Here is a 19,351-nt window from a genome sequence, read left to right on the forward strand (position 1 = left end):
GTAAAAGCTCCTTGCTTTGGTTTGTTTATTTAATGCGTGAGTAGTAATAGTAATAATAATAATAATTATTATTATTATTATTATTATTATTATTATTATTAATGGAATGATTTAACACACAGGGACATTTTACTGCTTAATACTTCAGGTACATTTCCTGATTATACTCAGACTTTTCCTGATTGCAGTATTTTTACAGGGTGGTGTTGGTACTTTGAAGGCCCGTTGACACCCGTGCTCTCAGCAGCTGATCTCATTAACGGGGCTGCTGCAGTAATTACTGCTGCGATTAATATGAAATTACTGAGATTTCTCCTACTAGAGTTTGTTTCTCTTCATCCGAACAGAGAACTGAAACTGGTGTCGTGTTTTCTACAGACTTTGGAACCCGAGAGACGTTTTGTGATTTGGCAAATATAACTTGCCAAGTGTCTCTCAAACAACATTTAGTTACTTTGCAGATTCAGCTTAATCATACAAAATATAATCAGCAATTACATAATGAGGTATTATTACAGGATAACAAAACTATTGATCCTGGGGAGAAACTCTCAAACTACCCAGCAGAATATAAAGTAACAGTAGCTCCACCTTCACCAGCTGCAGCATGAAAGTGATCAATGCATCAATAACTATAATCCAATAATGTTTATATATATTCTGAAATGGGCCGTTCTGCATAACGAGTACTTTTACTTTTGGTACTTTGAGTATATTTAGATGCTGATACTTCTGTATTTTTACTCCAGTAGCAGATCTGAGTTCTTCTTCCACCTCTGAGGAACATCAGATGGGAATAAACAGTTTTAATCGATCTAAAGCCCCAGGCTCCGCCCTGCCAGGACGTCACGGTACAGAAATGAATCGTACCTCATGTCGCGGATGGGAACCTGATCGATGAATTAATTACAGCAGCAGCGCTTCATTAAGCAGCAGCTCTCACCGAAGCTGCTGTTAAAACTATGTTTAATATTCAACATCCACGAAGCTACCGCCTAGCAGCGTTGTTTATTAGCCTTCACCTGCTAACTGTTAGCTAACCGCATCGCCGAGAGGTCCAGAGGTTAAAATCAAACGCGACGGATTGGAGCCGACGGAAACCCGCGCGGCCAAAACTAAGCGAATGGCGCGAGCAAAGGGTCAGAAAACAGTCAACCTCGTCTGACTTTAGCCTCTGAACTCTTCAGCTTCGTCCGTTAGTTTCACTTTTCTCCGGTATGCTGCTCGGCTAACGCCGCCCTGCCGCCAGAAGTGATCCATGCCGTCGGTAACCGTGAAACAGGCTCGGTGCTAGCTGGTGTTAGCTCATGCTAATCGGCTGTGATCCGTCGGAAGATGTCCGGGTTCGGGTGGACGGTGGTCGTCCTGACGTGCCAACACAAAGACAGCGTCTACGCCTTCCAGAGAGGTGACGGTCATCCGCGCTTTCTACGATCTTTGAGCTTCCGGTCCGTCCTGTGCAGTTACCCCGCCCGACCTGAGGGGGCGCTGATGGACACGAAGGAGCGCGTTCACGTTTAATGTTTGTTTTAAAATGTCCTCTTTTGACAGCAAGTAACCAAACGCAACTTCCGTTTTAGAGAGAGTGAATAGTTTAAATGTAGTTTAAAGCATTTTAATCATTATTATTTAATCATATTTATTATGTAAAATATGTCTCAAATATTTATTTCTTCTAAAAGTTAAAAAACAAGGACACAAACAGTGGAAAGTACCTTTTACTTAAGTACTGTAGTGTACTCAGGTACAATTTGAGGTACTTGTACTTTACTCGAGTAGTTCCATTTTATGCAACTTTATACTTCTACAGTAGAACATTTTGTCTGACAGCTTTAGTTACGAGTTACTTTTTATACAAAATATAACTAATATTCAACAACAATTATCTAATAAATTATGTGTTATTATAGATTAACTGCCAGCAGTGAAGTGGATCAAATCTGCTCCACCTTTACCTGCTCCAACATTAGTGACGCTTACATATTAATGCGCCAACAGTTATAATCCAATAATATATTAAGTATTATTCTGAAGTGCGCCGTTCTGCATAATGAGTCCTTTTACTTTTGGTACTTTATTTTGATGCTGATACTTTTGTACGTTTAAAGGAGCAGCGTGGAGGATTTAGTGGCAGTTTGCAACCTTCACACACACGATTGAACACGAAGAACCCAGAGAGCAAAACGCGCTCAGCGCTCCAAAGTGCTGTTTTCTTTCATGTACATAAACAATATTTTCAGAGATCTGGGGTTTTCCTGCCTGTAGAAACAACTTTTAGCTGTGAATGAACTCTTCGTGTGGTTTTATGTGTCCAGCTATTAATTATTCGTTGCAGCATTCAGAAGATCTGGAGGTTAGGAGGACGTTCCCATGAGGTTTCTGAACAGAGATATCACCAGCCTTATGGGGACATTACAGAAATGTTATATAGACGCACGTCTCACAGCGTGTGTGTGTGTGTGCGTGTGTGTCAGAGCTGGAGTTGCGGCAGCAGCGTGGCTCTATCCCTCAGGGTGCGTTGGTTTTGACAGTGCAGGACCGCCAGGAGCCGCTGGGCAGCGGGGGGGCGACGCTGAACGCTCTGCTGGTCGCAGCTGAACACCTGAGCAACAGAGCCGGACACACCGTGAGTTCCCACAGCTCCGACTGCAGCTACAGATTAGTTTCATTATCGATTGATCTGCCTGTTCTAATTATTAATAGTTCAAACTGCCCGTCATGATGTCCTGCCGTCCACAGGGGACGTCTTCAGATGTCCAGCAGTATAAAACCCGAAGCGATTCATCAGTTATTAAAACACTTGTTGTACATGTTTTACAGTGGTTGAGTTTTAAAAGTTCTTCAGAGGTTAATTCTTGAACTACAGTGCATTTTGCCTGAAGACGTATTATTTCCTGTCTTACCTTTGCTCAGGTGGTGACAGCTGACGTCCTGGATGAAGCTCACATCCTCATCCTCCACACAGTGAGTCCAGCAGCAGCAGCAGCAGCACATGTTGTTCTGTCTCCTTCAGTCCGTGCAGCAGTTTGTTCCTCCTGCAGGGTCGTGATTTCCCCTGGAGCTCCTGCAGCCGAGCGTTCTGCTGGCTGCCCCGGGAGAACCCCGACCTGAGGGTCCAGGCTCCGGTCTGCTGTCTGGACCTGCTGCTGGACTGCCTCAGTAACCAGGTCTGATCTTTTCTCACACCACAAACATCATAAAATAGTGAAAACATACAGAATAAATGTACGTAATGGACAAACTGCTGCTAATGGAGAGTTTAAAGTGAAGCTATGAAAACAGCATTGTGTGGAACAAACTCTGTTTATTAGAACAGTTCCAGTAAATCCTCCTGAAACCACCGTGGTTGAAATCAAAGGGTTTATAAGACCTTTATTAGAAAGCATAAACGGTCTGAATCGGTTTGCAAAGCGACTGAAGTCGCAGCAGAGTGTGACCATAAAGGACCTAAAGGAAGTCGTTTTCTCATATTCAGATTAAAAGCACAGGCACCGATTGTTGGTTCTTTGGAATAGCGGCTCTGAAGTTCATCCGACAGACCTCTGGGGCAGACCGCTCGGGGGCGAGGTGAGCGTTCCTGCTGCCTCCGACACCAGCAGCTGGGTGAACTCCAGCGGCCTCCGGCCACCGGTTCTCCGCCCGTCGGAGCTCCTCTGGGAGGTGGAGGCAGATCCGCAGCTCGACTGCAGCGGCTGTGAGGCTTCACGTCAGCGTGGAGCAGAAGCTCCGAGCTTCCAGCTGCTGGTTGAATCCATCACACCGAGACCCGGGGCTGTCCTGGGCTCGGAGGGGGTCCTGCAGCGTTAGAGAGGCGGACCTGATCAAGTGGCCGCTGCTGGATGGTTCCCCCTCCTCGGTACCTTTAAAGTATCCGAGCAAACGACACCTGCATTCGATCCTGTTTGTTCCCAGCTGTAGGAAAAAATGACTGTATGGTTTTGCTCGTAGCCAATCACCGCGAGCGTTCTTGGATTGAATGCGGCGTGTGATTGGCCGACCGCCTTGTCGAGCCTTGTTTTTTTGTGGACGTCCATTAAACAAACAGTTGGTTTTCTCTCACTGGCTCAGGTTTGTCCTGGCTCTCCTCCCGGCGTTTGGGTCTGCAGCACCGACACGATCCTCACCGTCCCCCCTGGCTTCGGTGAGTGATCAGCTGTCACTGAACGTGGCAGTTCACCTGCAGTCAAAATGTAAATATTGCTGTTTATTCCTATTTTGGTGAAGCTTTACTGTTTACTCTGTACTGCGACACACCTTCAAACCAATCAGACTGGGTATTTGCCGTGACCACGTTATAATTTAAACTGTGTTTTAAATCATTGATTAGTGTTCATAACTTTCTGCTGAAATCTGTGTGTGTTAGTTTTGTCCTGGGACGGTTTCTCTGGAGTTCGGGTTTTGGCGTTGCCAGGCGACGTCTTCTACGCAGCCAATCACGGAGTCTACCTGTCCGACCAACAGGTGCGCACTTTATTTAAACTGTTGTCTTTTTATTCTTATCCTCGTCTTTATTCATAGTCTTCATTACAGTGTAACGTCTTGAGTGGGACTGAAGGTGCGTTTGTTTTGTCCCCCAGGGTCAGGTCAGGGACATCATCTACAGGGGAACGAAGGAGCAAATTCAACAAGCTGTGATGCCTGATGGGAAGGTGCCACTGGTGCGTCCTACTTTCTTTCCTGAGTCGTAAAATCAAACGCACCTTTTGACTTCCTGTTCGAGTCTTGCTGAATTCGTTTTTTGGGTTTTTTTTATGCTAATATATGTATTCTGAAAATGTCAGTTCACCCCAAATCACAATCTGAATCATCTGTGAGCGTTGTTTCTGGAAAGATGTATTACTTATTATAGCAGCTCCAACGCAATTCTGTTCATCTCGAGCTGTCAAAACCTCACACATTAATGTGAAGCTATCTGCGGGGCTGAATACCATCAAAGCTAAATTAGTATTTAGCATTTTCCTGCAGGATTTTACTCTTGTTTTGGAGGAAAGGCCTCTGAAATAGGGATAATATAGAAGGTACAAAAACCTGCCATAGAAAAAAAGTCTAATAACCAAAACTTTATTAAAATTCCTGAAGAATTCATATTTTATATTTCATGTTTAAGCTGAGTTGATATTTAATAAATGTTCATACTCTATATTATCAACTCCACACCTGCTAATCTGTCTGTGTGCAGGTGTCAGGTCCAGTCTTCTTCAGCAGGTCTGTATCAGAGAAGTTACTGCAGACTCACGTCACTCCTCCCCTGGACGGCTGCACCTACCTGGGCCTGGACTCTGGAGCTCCGCCCCTCCAGGTACCTGCCCCTCTTTCTTTCTGATCATGTCGAAACAAAGAGCCGTATTTAACTGTATATAAAGCAGTTAAAACTAGTTAACTGTGTATAAAGCGGTTAAAACTAGCCAACTGTATATAAAGCAGTTAAAACTAGCTAACAGTGTATAAAGTAGTTAAAACTAGCTAACTGTGTATAAAGCAGTTAAAACTAGCTAACAGTGTATAAAGTAGTTAAAACTAGCCAACTGTATATAAAGCAGTTAAAACTAGCTAACTGTATATAAAGCAGTTAAAACTAGCTAACAGTGTATAAAGTAGTTAAAACTAGCCAACTGTATATAAAGCAGTTAAAACTAGCTAACAGTGTATAAAGTAGTTAAAACTAGCCAACTGTATATAAAGCAGTTAAAACTAGCTAACAGTGTATAAAGCAGTTTAAACTAGCTAACTGTATATAAAGCAGTTAAAACTAGCTAACAGTGTATAAAGTAGTTAAAACTAGCCAACTGTATATAAAGCAGTTAAAACTAGCTAACTGTGTATAAAGCAGTTAAAACTAGCTAACAGTGTATAAAGTAGTTAAAACTAGCCAACTGTATATAAAGCAGTTAAAACTAGCTAACTGTGTATAAAGCAGTTAAAACTAGCTAACAGTGTATAAAGCAGTTAAAACTAGCTAACTGTATATAAAGCAGTTAAAACTAGCTCCAGAGCAGCTCCAACAGTAAAATGCTGCTCTAACGTTGATGCTTCAGTATTAATAATCTAATAATGTTGCATGTTTTAGCCCATTTACTACAATTCGAGAGTACTTCACACCAAAAGCATACTTTGATATTTCCAATGTTTTAGATTTTTGAATGTGTATCATGATTCATGTTACTTTAAAAAGATCCCACAACATGATTACGGTGACGTACAAGAAGAAATGCTGTATATCAATATATTAAAAAAATAAATAAATAAATATACATATTTGGGTTTTTTAATCATCCAGATGTCACTTTTGGTAATTTTACGTTGGACAGCTGATCTGAAACAATGCTGTCTTCTTATTTCATCTCTTCTTCTTCTTCTTCGTCGCTCCTCAGATCTCTCTGTTCCTGGACGTGTTGAAGTGTCTCTGCTCAGATCTGACTCAGGATCAGTTTGTGAGCGAGGAGCGAGCCGGCTGCAGCGCTGCTGTTGGACCACAGGGGGCGACGGTGAGGAGCGGCAGGACGGAGCTGTGGAGGATCCTGAGAGGAACTCCACTCAGGCTGGGTGGGTGTCTCTGCCCCCCCCCCCCGTTCTCTTGCATGTTGCACGTTTCTGACACTGTCCCGACACACCGCCCCCTTGTGGACGCTGGTGGTTCTGTTAGCAGTGACATTATGGGGAATTTGTGTGCAGTCCACCTTTTCTTCGTTCGCTGCCATTTTTAACGTGCACACGGTTTGGTCCTCACACCTTCATCAGGATTTTCACTTAATAACGTACAAGTTACTGATAATGCGCAGGACCGTTCTCGGTCAAAAGTCTTTATGCTGCGCAGCTTTTGAAGGATAATAAAACCTCTTCTTTAACCCGAGGGTAAAACTTTATCTAATTCTTCCTGATTGAAACTGAGCTTTTTCAACACGTGCATGAAAATCGCACTTTAGTAAAGAAACGCGACCAGCTGATATAACTTTGCTGTTCCGTGCTGAGCAGCAGGAAAAGGCAAGAATACTGTTTTAAATGTTCTTCTCTTCCACTTTCCTCCGTACTGCCAGCGGCTCGTTGCTGCACGCTCAAGTCATCCCGCTGTCCGACATCAGCGCCGACATTATATTAAAGGTATTCCGTTGGGAGCGAGGTGAAATAACGTCTTGGTAGAAAATATCTACTTTTAGACGATTTGATGAATGAGACGGACGGTATGTTTTAAAACATAAAAATACTCAACTTTAAATAATAACTTTTGTCTGATATGATTTTGTCCACAAAAAAGTTCGGTTACCTTTTTAAAATCTCCTCGTCTGTCATGTAACAATCCAGAATCACTGAATGTGTAAATATTGTTCATTTCATTGTTTAACAGCTGGACATCAGCGGAGCAAAGAAACGAAGTGCATTTACTCCAATATTTCCTCTCACGCCTCTTTCTGCTTCGACTCCAAATGTTGTGCTTTTTACTTCACTACATTTATTTGATAACTTTAGTTACTAGTTTCAGATTATTAATACAAAATACAATCAACAAATAAAATATGATACAAAATATGATATATAATTACAGGTTAAACCCAGCAGGATATAAAGTCATAAAAACGCTGCAACGCTAAAGTGATGAACACATTAATGCGTCAATAATTAGAATCCAATAATATAATAAATATTATACTGCATGATGAGCACTTTTACTTTTGGTACTTTAAGTATATTTTGATGCTGATACTTTTGTACTTGAGTAAAATGAAGACTTTTGCTGGTGTCGGAGGATTTCTACTCTGTGGTTTTACTGCTTTTACTGAAGAGAAGCGTCCGAGTCCTTCTCGCAGCTCTGCTTCCCCGTCCGCGTCCTGACCCTCACCTGTGCTCTCGGCCTCGCAGCGTACGTCCCCAGCGGTCGCTACGACTACCTGACTCTGTCTGGAAAGCAGCATGTGGAGCGACTGACCTGTGATTGGACAGACAGAAACGCTCTGTCTCACGTCCAGGTGACACTTCCTGTTCCTCGGCATCTCCTCCGGTAAAATGTCTCGCCGCGGTTTCACTGACGCCACCTCACTTCCTGTTTCCCCTCAGAGAGAGGGCGGGGTGAGTGAAGGAGGTCGACTTATCAACAGCGTTCTGGAGGGTGACGTTGCCGTGGCGACCGGCGCGGTGGTGCAACACTGCCACCTACAGGTCAGGAGTTTACTACCGTTAGTCGGTCAGTGAACGCAGCTTTAAGGTCTTACTTCGGCCCTGTCACGACCTTTGACCTCTTCACCAGGGTCCTCTGGAAGTCCCGACGGGTTGTTTACTGTCGGGTCTCGAGTCGTTGACATCACAGAGCATCAGGCAGCTGGAGCTGGCCGATGACATCATCATCCAGGGACATCGAATTGAGCTGGGGGAACTGAAGCTGACCGTCTACACAGTGACGGGAGCGCAGGACGACCTGGAGGTAAAAAACACAAAATACTTAAAATTATTCCTAACTCAAGAGTCGCTGCGAAGATTTTTCTGGAGCTTTCAAACACATCGCACGGTCCGCTGAGGAAGACCGAGCTGTTGAAAGCCCTGAAACAACAGAGTAAGTGAACCTTGAGTTGAGTTGATTTGTTTCATCAGCTCCTGACGTGAAGAATGAACTTTAATGCTCATATTTAACTCTGACTCCTCCCCTCCCCCTCCCCTCCTCCTCCTCCCCTCCCCCTCCTCCTGCTCCTCCTGCCCCTCCTCCTCCTCCCCTCCCCCCTCCTCCTCCCCCTCCTCCTCCTCCTGCTCCTCCTGCCCCTCCTGCCCCTCCTCCCCCTCCTCCTCCCCCTCCTCCTGCTCCTCCTCCTCCTCAGGTCTCCTCTGATGACAGCAATGCCTCCTTCCTCAACCAGAGATGGAGTCTCTTCTACAGCAGAACAGGAATCCAGTACGACTCTGTTCACCATCAGATCTTTGACCTTTCATTTCATCACTTCCTGTCTGAACTTGTTTTCCTCCTCTCTCCTCCCCTCCTCCCCCTTCTCCTCTCTCCCCCCTCTCCTCTCTCCCCCTTCTCCTCTCCTCTCTCCCCCTTCTCCTCTCTCTCTCCCCCTTCTCCTCTCCTCTCTCCCCCTCTCCTCTCTCCCCCTTCTCCTCTCCTCCCCCTTCTCCTCTCTCCCCCTTCTCCTCTCTCCCCCTTCTCCTCTCTCTTTCCTCCCCTCCTCCCCCTTCTCCTCTCTCTTTCCTCCCCTCCTCCCCCTTCTCCTCTCTCTTTCCTCCCCTCCTCCCCCTTCTCCTCTCTCCTCCTCCTCCTCCCCCTTCTCCTCTCTCCCCCTCCTCTCCTCTCCTCTCTTTCCTCCCCTCCTCCCCCTTCTCCTCTCTCTTTTCTCCCCTCCTCCCCCTTCTCCTCTCTCTTTCCTCCCCTCCTCCCCCTCTCCTCTCCTCTCCTCCCCCTTCTCCTCTCTCTCTCCTCCTCCTCTCCTCCCCCTTCTCCTCTCTCTCTCTTTCTCCCCTCTCTCCCCCTCCTCCTCTCTCTTTCCTCCCCTCCTCCCCTCCCCCTTCTCCTCTCCTCTCTCCCCCTTCTCCTCTCTCTTTCCTCCCCTCCTCCCCCTTCTCCTCTCTCTTTCCTCCTCTCCTCCCCTCTCCTCTCTCCCCCCCTCCTCCCCCTTCTCCTCTCTCCCCCTCTCTCTCTCTCTCTCTTCTCTCCCCCCTCCTCCCCCTTCTCCTCTCTCTTTCCTCCCCTCCTCCCCCTTCTCCTCTCTCTTTCCTCCCCTCCTCCCCTTCTCCTCTCCTCTCCTCCCCCTTCTCCTCTCTCCTCTCCTCTCCTCCCCCTTCTCCTCTCCTCTCCTCCCCCTTCTCCTCTCTCCTCTCCTCTCCTCCTCTCCCCCTCTCTCTCTCCCCCTCCTCTCCTCTCCTCTCTCTCCTCCCCTCCTCCCCCTTCTCCTCTCTCCCCCCTCTCCTCTCCTCTCCTCTCTTTCCTCCCCTCCTCCCCCTTCTTCTCCTCTCCTCTCCTCCCCCTTCTCCTCTCTCTCTCCTCCCCCTTCTCCTCTCTCTTTCCTCCCCTCCTCCCCCTTCTCCTCTCTCCTCCCCTCCTCCCCCTTCTCCTCTCTCCCCCCTCTCCTCTCCTCTCCTCTCTTTCCTCCCCTCCTCCCCCTCTCCTCTCCTCTCCTCCCCCTTCTCCTCTCTCTTTCCTCCCCTCCTCCCCCTTCTCCTCTCTCTTTCCTCCCCTCCTCCCCCTTCTCCTCTCTCCTCCTCCTCCCCCTTCTCCTCTCTCCCCTCTCCTCTCCTCTCCTCTCTTTCCTCCCCTCCTCCCCCTTCTCCTCTCCTCTCCTCCCCCTTCTCCTCTCTCTCCTCCCCCTTCTCCTCTCTCCTCTCCTCTCCTCCTCTCCCCTCCTCTCTCTCTCTCCCCCCTCCTCTCTCTCTCCTCTCTCTCCTCCCCTCCTCCCCCTTCTCCTCTCTCCCCCTCTCCTCTCCTCTCCTCTCTTTCCTCCCCTCCTCCCCCTCTCCTCCTCTCCTCTCTCCTCCCCCTTCTCCTCTCCTCTCCTCCCCCTTCTCCTCTCTCTTTCTCCCCCTCCTCCCCCTTCTCCTCTCTCTTTCCTCCCCTCCTCCCCCTTCTCCTCTCTCCTCCCCTCCTCCCCTCTCTCTCTCTCTCCTCTCTCCTCTCCTCTCCTCTCTCTCCTCCTCTCCTCCCCTCCTCTCTCCTCTCTCCCCTCCTCTCCTCCTCCTCTCTCCTCTCTCTCCTCCTCTCCTCCTCCTCCTCCTCCTCTCTCTCCTCTCCTCCTCTCTCTCTCTCCTCTCCTCTCTCTCTCCTCTCTCTCCCTCTCTCTCTCTCCTCTCCTCCCCCTCTCCTCTCTCTCTCCTCCTCCTCCCCCTCTCCTCTCTCCTCTCCTCTCCTCCTCTCCCCTCCTCTCTCTCTCCCCCCCCTCTCCTCCTCCTCCCCTCCCTCTCCTCTCTCTCTCTCCTCTCCCCTCCTCCCCCTTCTCCTCTCTCCCCTCCTCTCTCTCCTCCTCTCCCTCCTCTCTCTCCCCCCCTCCTCTCCTCCCTCCTCCTCCCCCTCCTCCTCCTCTCCTCTCCTCCTCTCCTCTCTCTCTCTCTCTCCTCCTCCTCCTCTCCTCTCCTCCTCTCTCCTCCTCCCCTCTCTCTCTCTCTCCCTCTCCTCTCCTCCTCTCTCTCCTCCTCCTCTCCTCTCTCCTCTCCTCTCCTCTCTCTCTCTCTCTCCTCTCTCCTCCTCCTCCTCTCTCCCCTCCCTCCTCTCTCTCCTCTCCTCCCTCCTCCTCTCCTCCCCTCTCTCCTCTCCTCTCCCTCCTCCTCCCCTCCCCTCCCTCCCTCCCCTCTCTCTCTCCTCCCTCCCTCCTCTCTCCTCCCCTCCCCTCCTCTCCTCCCCTCCCTCTCTCTTCTACTCCCCTCCTCCTCCTCTCCTGTCTCCTCCCCTCCCTCCTCCCCCTCCCTCTCCTCTCCTCTCTCCTCCCCTCTCCTCCCCTCCCCTCCCCTCCCTCCTCCTCTCCTCTCTCCTCCCCTCCTCCCCTCCCTCCTCCCTCCCTCTCTCTCTCCCCTCCCTCCCTCTCTCTCTCTCCTCTCAGGCCTGAGGAGTTGTGGGTCAGAGGAGAACAGCGCTCCCTCCTGGAGGCTCGTCTCTTCCCGGTCCTCCACCCCAGAGGAGGCGCCGTGGGTCTGGAGGGAGGTGTCGGCTGGCTGCTGGGGGGGGGCGGCTGCCTGCGCAGGTGGAGGGAGGCGTGGCGGCTTTCTCTGAAGGAGGTGATGTCACTCACCCACCAGGAGGCGGAGCTGCAGTGGAGGGAGGAGTTACTGTTCCTGGCAGGAAGGAGGAGAGCGACGGATGCCCTGAGGAGCCGCACGGACGTCTGCCTGCTGCCTTGCTTCAGGGCCGCGGTGCTGGGAGGCCAGCAGGGGGCGCTGCTGGGAACCCTCGACTGCAGTGAGTCAAACTTTATTAAACAACAAAGTTTGTTCACGTGGTTGAACCAGGATCAAACCTTTCAGGAGGCAGCGAAGCAAATAACATCAGACAAATCAAAATATGGAGTGAAAATAAAATAAAATAGCCAACAGCAATAAAAGATAAAAACAACAATAATAAAACAGATGAGACGTGTTGGAAATAAAACGCCGTGCTAACATTAAGAAAAGCTTCGACTGCTGATTCTGCAATAATTATAACTACAGTCCTCTTTTTCTTTGTTTTCTTTGTTAGTGGGGCGTTTAGATTAGTTTAATTTAATTTAATTAGATGTTGGCCGGCCGATATTAGCTTATCGCAGATATATTGGTATCATTGTATATGACTGATTGATTGATTTTTACACTGTAAAATGTTGGATGTATCTTGGTCACAAAACAAAAACAAATCTAAGGATTTTATCAAAGACAAACAGGTTACCTGTCAGACGTTTGACAGGTAATAAATAATCCGTTCACATGAAACGGATCGATCAAAGATCAGAGGATCAATCTCTGCTTTTAATTCAACACGAGTCCTTAAAGTGCTTAAACCTTTGGACGGTTTTAAATGTTACTGCTGAACGTAACTCCGTGTTTATCTGTGTAACTTCCTGTTTCTCGTCTCTTTTCAGTTGCAGCAGGAAGCCTGCGGCAGGGGGCGGAGTCAGGCGCAGAGCTGGGCGTGGCCGCTCGCTGCCTCTCCTGCATCGCTGACGTGTTGGTGTGCATGGCGGGGGGGAGGGGAGGGCTGAGGAGCGGACCGGCCGCTAACGAGGCCTGGAGCTCCGCCTACTTCCTGTTAGAGGAGGGTAACCTGAGAGGCGGAGTCCACGCCCTGGCTACGCAGAGAGAGCGCTGGCTCAGCAGGTGAGCGTCAGCCCGCAGGGTTCGTTCACCGTTTCCGTGGAAGTTGGTGGATAATGATCTGTTTTTCGTGCGACCGCCCCCGACAGGCCGGACCTGCTGGTTCGGGCGGCACGGCACTACGAGGGCGCCGGCCAGGTGCTTCTACGACAAGCTGTGATGTCGTCGCAGAGGTTCATCTCCATTGGCCGGGGTGAGGTCCCGCCCCTTGAGGAGTGGCAGGAAGTGGAGTGTCCGGCCAGACTGGACTTGGCAGGTGAGTGAAAATTACAATATTTACATTTTTCAGGACAAAGTTGAAATTAATCAGCGACTTTAAAAAAAAAAAAATTGATTAATCGTCTAAGCCAGTTTTTAATGCTTTTCTTGGTCTTACATAGTAAAGTGGATATTTTTGGACTGTTGGTCGGACAAAACGAGACTTTGAGCACTTTGTGCTCTACGATATCGTGACGGACATTTCTCAGTTTTTTTGTAGACGATTAATCGATAGTGAAAATATTCGGCAGTCGCAGCTCTATATAATTTATTCGCTGTTGTATGACTTCATGAATAGACATCTCGGGCTAAATCACTGAACTTATTTGTCAGGAAAGTAACTTCAGCGTCCGTCTTCACGTTACTGTGAGTCAGTAATCAATGTTTCAACTGAAGAAAATGACGTGACCGTTGTTTTCAGTGCAGCGGGGTAAAGACGTTAACTTTGTTACGTCTGAGAAGGTTTCATGAATAAAAAGCAGAATAACAGCTGGAGGCAGCTACTGACGACTTCTTCTTCTTCTTCTTCTTCTGTTCCTTTCGGCTGCTCCCTTTCAGGGGTCGCCACAGCGAATCATGTGCCTCCATCTAACCCTGTCCTCTGCGTCCTCTTCACTCACACCAGTTAGCTTCATGTCCTCTCTCACTGCATCCATAAACCTCCTCTCTGGTCTTCCTCTAGACCTCCTGCCTGGCAGCTCCACCCTCAGCATCCTTCTACCAATATATTCACAGTCTGTCCTCTGAACACGTCCAAACCACCTCGATCTGTCCTCTCTGACTTTATCTCATCTAACATGAGCTGTCCCTCTGATGTCCTCGTTCCTGATCCTGTCCGTCCTCGTCCCTCTGATGTCCTCGTTCCTGATCCTGTCCGTCCTCGTCCCTCTGATGTCCTCGTTCCTGATCCTGTCCGTCCTCGTCCCTCTGATGTCCTCGTTCCTGATCCTGTCCGTCCTCGTCCCTCTGATGTCCTCGTTCCTGATCCTGTCCGTCCTCGTCCCTCTGATGTCCTCGTTCCTGATCCTGTCCGTCCTCGTCCCTCCCAAAGAGAACCTCAGCATCTTAAGCTCTGCTGCCTCCAGCTCTGCCTCTTGTCTTTCCTTCAGCGCCGCTGTCTCTAAGCTGTCCAACATCGCTGGTCTCACCTCCGTCTCCAACACCTTTCCTTTCATTCCTGCTGATACTCTTTTATCACACAACACACCTGACGCTTTTCTCCACCCGCTCCAACCTGCTCGCACTCGCCTCTTCACCTCTTCTCCACAGTCTCCATCGCTCTGAACCGTTGACCCTAAGTACTTAAAGTCCTGCACCTTCTTCACCTCTGCTCCCTGTGACCTCACCGTCCCACCTGGGTCCCTCTCATTGACGCACCTGTATTCTGTCTTACTGCTGACACAGTAACTAAACACTAAACACCAAACTAAACTCTGCATCTATTGTTCTACCCAGAATAAAACTTGACAGCTTTAAACACCATTTCTGTGTCAGAGCAAACGGCGGTGTTTCCCAAATGTAGAAATTTGTCCCACCCAAAATATATTTAGTAGATTTTTGTATTTCCCCTTTTACAAATCTGTGTGGAACTGCAGCGCATTCACGTGCAGCTGTACACGTTGGAAATGCACTTTCCTAATCAGTTATCAGCTCTTTAACCTTTAACTCCTTGTTGTTGATTTACAGTTAAACCTTAAGTGACTGTTGAGCTTCCCACTGACCCACGAACGCCTCACACCTTTCCCACCTGTTGCAAACAGCAGCATCTTTGTGTTTCAGGCGGCTGGAGCGACACTCCGCCCATCGCCTTCGAGCACGGCGGCTCTGTGACCAACGTCGCAGTGAAGGTCGACGGGAAGCGTCCGATTGGTGCCAGGGCCCGTCGCATCAGAGAGCCCCGCCTCCTGCTGGTCAGCTACACTGGAGGGCGGGACGATGGGGTTTCCACGGAGACAGTGTGTGACAGCCTGGATGACCTGAGGGACCACTGTCAGCCTCACGCACCCGGTGGGAGACAAACTGTGTTGACGAGTTAAATGGGACGAACTGAGTTTCTTTGTATGTTTATGTGTGTGTGTGTGTGTGTGTGTGTGTTACAGGAGCGCTGCTGAAGGCAGTGTGTGTGTGCAGCGGCCTGGTGTCGCTCTCCTCCCAGCATCCTCTGGGGGAGCAGCTGATGCAGCGGTGGGGAGGAGGGGTGGAGCTCCACAGCTGGTCGGTGCTGCCCACCGGATCTGGACTGGGTGAGAAACCAGCCAACGTGAAGTATCTACCACAAGAACCGCTCGTCTCTGCTGCAGGCTACATTAGCCGCTACTAGCATAACACACCACAATCTCACACACAACTGTCGGAGGCCCAGGAAGAGTTGCATTGTGGGTAATGTAGGCGCCGGGTTTTGACAAGGAAGAAGAATGTGTGGAATAAAAAAGACGGCTTCTCCGGTTCTGCTGCATCGATTTGCATCGCTGTTATTCCTGTTTCTGGCTGACAGCAACACAACTGACTTGAGACAACTAATATTGTCTTTTGTGTTGAGCAATGAAGGGAGTCAAACTACAGATTTGATAACAAATAAATTAGTGATTTTAATGTATTGTAGATGAAGAATCTTGCATATTTATTTCTTGCAACAAATAAGTAATAATTAACAGCGACCAGCAGAAGTCGCACTAAATGAAGAGCCGCTTGGGAGCCGAGAGAGCCGGCTCTTATTGCTGATGTCTAAGTTTGAATCTGATCCAGATCTCATTATCCTAGTGATCATTTCACAGATAAACCAGTGAAAAGAGAAAAAGGAACAACGAGCCGTTCTTTTGAACAGCTCTCAGAAAGAGAAGTTAAAGTGGAATCTGGCTGTAATGGGAGGTGGTCGGGAGATCACAGGTTGATCAGTTCTTGTCCTGCAGGTACCAGCAGTATCCTGGCAGGGGCGCTGTTGGCCGCGGTCTACAGGTGTACCGGTCGAACCTACAACACAGACTCCCTCATCCACGGCGTCCTCTACCTGGAACAGATTCTCACCACAGGTAGTTCTTTTGTTGAGAGTTGTTGTCATCTTTGTTCTGGAGGCACACGTAACGCACTCTGTCAGAAAAGTAGGACAGGATCAGGTCTGCCTCTCTCTGATTGGACTCAGCTTCTTCTTCTTCTTCTTCTTTTCCAGGTGGAGGCTGGCAGGATCAGGTGGGAGGTCTGGTGGGCGGAGTCAAGGTGGGTCGTTCCAGAGCGTCTCTGCCCCTGCAGGTAGAAGTGGAACGTCTCAGTCCTCCAGAGGACTTCCTGGTTTCTCTGGAGCAGCACCTCCTGCTGGTGTACACCGGGAAAACTCGCCTGGCTCGCAACCTGCTGCAGGTCGGTCCGTCCGTCTTTTATTTTCCTCACGGAAACATATCAGTCAGAAGAAAACTAGCTTTCATTTAGTTTAAAATAGGTAACTACCTAACAGACAGAATGAAAACAGTTTGCAGTTATAATGATGAAGACGCTGATGATGTTGGTGGTTTTGTCTGTAGGATGTGGTTCGCAGCTGGTACAGCCGCCTGCCCTCGATGGTCCAGAACGCCCAGCAGCTGGTGTCCAACTCAGAGGAGTGTGCGAGAGCCTGTTCAGACGGTGAGGCCGTTCACCGCAACACGGCTTATATAGAAGAACCAGCTGCAACTAGACAGCGGCGGAGGAAGGATTCAGATCCTTCGCTGCAGTAAAAGCACTAACACACACTGAAAAGTAAAAGGCCTGCGGTGAAAATGTTACTGCAGTAAAAGTATAATCAGGAAAATGTACTTAATGTATTGAAAGTGTGACTGTTACTATTATTTATTATATCATCAGATTATTATTAATACACCTCACCCAGATTGAAGGAGAACGCCACCCTGGATCAGTCTGTGATCTGTTATTTTGAAGTTATTTCGTTTTTCGGTCAAACTGTGAAACTCTGTGTCAGTTATTCATGTCCTGCATTTTCTAGAATGCATTTCCCCTTTTGCCAAACCCTTTAAATCTGTCCCTCCCCAGGTTCTCTGTCCAGACTGGGTCAGTGTCTGGACCGCTCGTGGCAGCACAAGAAGCTGATGGCTCCTGGATGTGAGCCGGCCTCGGTGAGGGCCATGATGGAGGCCCTGAGGCCGCTGGTCCTGGGTCAGAGCCTGGCCGGGGCCGGAGGGGGGGGCTTCCTCTACCTGCTGACCCGGGAGCCTCGACAGCGGCAGGCAGTTCTGCAGGTCCTCGACAACACGCCGGTAAGCAACGAGACTGATTGGTACATCACGTCCACCTCCTGTCTGTTATCAGTCCACAGATCGCTCATTATCGGTACCTTTATCGGCAAATTAGTGGCGTCTTTAATTTACACAGTTGTTCAAATTAGAAAACTACGACACAAAAAGCTCAAATGTGTGAATGTGAACCAAAGTGAGGCTCCTGTGCACAGAAAAATAAAAACTCAGGATCTGAACCTGCTTGACTCTCAGATGGACTGAAAGGTATTTTGAACTGTGATTCGTTTGTGAATCAATGACACTGCAGATTTGAATTTATTCCTATTTGAATTAGTTTTTTTTTTTAAATCAACCAGCCAAAGAGGCACCAAAAATAACATGATAAATAAAGGTTTCCAGTTCCCCCCCATCCCCACAACGCTAGAGTAAGGATAGATACACAAACCCGTCAAACTTAAGTGAAAGTTCAATAAAGCACGCAGAAAATAAAGAAATAAACCAATAAATAAGTGAATTCATAAATAACTACATTACTTATAATAACTGCATTGGAACTGTTGATTATTCATTCATTCATTAAATCTGGTTTGTTACCGTGGTGATAATTGTTTCCTTTAGGGTCTGGGAGACTTCAGCGTTCACTCAGTGGAGCCGGACGTGGACGGGATCACAGTCCTCCCTCCGTCCTGAGGACGGACGCACACACACACACACACACACACACACACACACACTCAGTGTTTGTGTCTAAATGCAGTCAAAGCTGGAAAAACACATCAGTAATTAAAAATAGACACAAAGTTCAGTAAAAGCACTTGAATGATCTTTTCATTAGTGATCATAAAGGCCTTTAAAGCTCGTGAAGGAAACTGATTCAACTTTAAAGGACAGATTCAGGCGACTTCTGTCTTAAAGCAACACTCACATTATACTGTTCATACCGGACATGAAGAGTTCCTGATGTGATTTCAGTAAAAATACAGTTTATCTGAAGCTTCAACAGTCTGAGTTGGACGCAAGTGGAGATGGTGGAGAGACAGGACAGAGAGTGAATATTAATAATATAATAAACTTTATTTTCAAAACACAGTTACAAAGTGCTTTATAATAAAACCTCAAATAAAACAGCAGGAATAAATAAAGATACAGAGTTTGCAGATCTCTTCAGGAAAGTCTTTTTAAAGTGGAGGAGCTTTAAGTGCGAAGGCTCTGTCCCCTTTGTGTTTGAGTCCAGACCTTCGAACAACGAGAAGCGACACATCTGAGGATCGCAGGGAGCGAGAGGGGACGCGAGCCAATAAAAAGTCAGAAATACAACTTGGAGCGAGGCCTCTCTGGGCTTTAAAAGTCATCAGTAAGACTTAGTCATTCAAAGAGCCACAGGTAGCCGCTGTACAGGTAGACAGGATCATGTTTCTTTGTACAGTTCAAATCCGGGCAGCTGAGTTTTTGATGAGCTGGAAGCAGCAGAGACATTTTTACTGATGCGAGAGAGCAGGATATTAATTATTAGTATTATTAATATTGTACTAAAATGTACAGTCATCTTTGAAAGATACTGCATTAATTTGTCTAACTCATATTATCTTTGGCTGAACTGTGAAACCAAAAACTATCAATGTACATGAGAGCATGTGAGTACTGCTTTAAGACAGACTTGAACCTATCCTTTAAGAACACTGTTATTTATTTATTTTACCATTAATCAACCAATGAACAAAAACCCATGATACTAACACTTACTTTGTTCATTTAAAACCTTTTAATGAACAATTAATCTTTATTTAATGGAACAATTAGAGACATTTAAGGAATAAAATGATGTTTTGGTTCATAAAGTTTGCTGTATTTTGATGCTGTTTTGTATTTCAGCTTTAATAATGAATGTAAATCACTGAACAGTGTTGCTCTTTGTGATGTCATCAGTGTTGGACGGTACATTATAATTGTCTAAATAAAAACTAATCAAAGAAATAAAGTCAAATAAAACACATATGTATTTCCTTTTTATGTACTGTATATATTTACTTTGTCATAATTCAATGAAAAACATTTGTTAAAAGGACAATTATTTAGCTAAACATGCTATACATTAAACTACCCAACAATATATAATTAAA

General features: G+C 47.4%; 1 protein-coding gene across 1 annotated transcript; it reads left to right on the top strand.

The window, feature by feature from the left end:
• Positions 1-130: 130 nt before the first annotated feature.
• On the top strand, positions 131-19,224 carry LOC122874432 (L-fucose kinase). Its single transcript, XM_044192296.1, has 23 exons — positions 131-1,408; positions 2,475-2,626; positions 2,914-2,964; positions 3,042-3,167; positions 4,069-4,141; positions 4,364-4,461; positions 4,578-4,658; positions 5,180-5,299; positions 6,372-6,543; positions 7,855-7,961; positions 8,050-8,151; positions 8,240-8,413; positions 8,802-8,875; positions 11,508-11,863; positions 12,519-12,753; positions 12,840-13,006; positions 14,788-15,015; positions 15,108-15,251; positions 15,918-16,037; positions 16,175-16,362; positions 16,524-16,623; positions 17,029-17,252; positions 17,850-19,224. Exons 1-23 carry the CDS (start codon positions 1,336-1,338, stop codon positions 17,919-17,921), a joined length of 3,237 nt encoding a protein of 1,078 aa, XP_044048231.1. The 5' UTR covers positions 131-1,335; the 3' UTR covers positions 17,922-19,224.
• Positions 19,225-19,351: the final 127 nt, after the last annotated feature.

This window comes from Siniperca chuatsi, linkage group LG4 (genome assembly GCF_020085105.1).
Source record: "Siniperca chuatsi isolate FFG_IHB_CAS linkage group LG4, ASM2008510v1, whole genome shotgun sequence".
In the NCBI taxonomy this organism is placed as follows: domain Eukaryota; kingdom Metazoa; phylum Chordata; class Actinopteri; order Centrarchiformes; family Sinipercidae; genus Siniperca; species Siniperca chuatsi.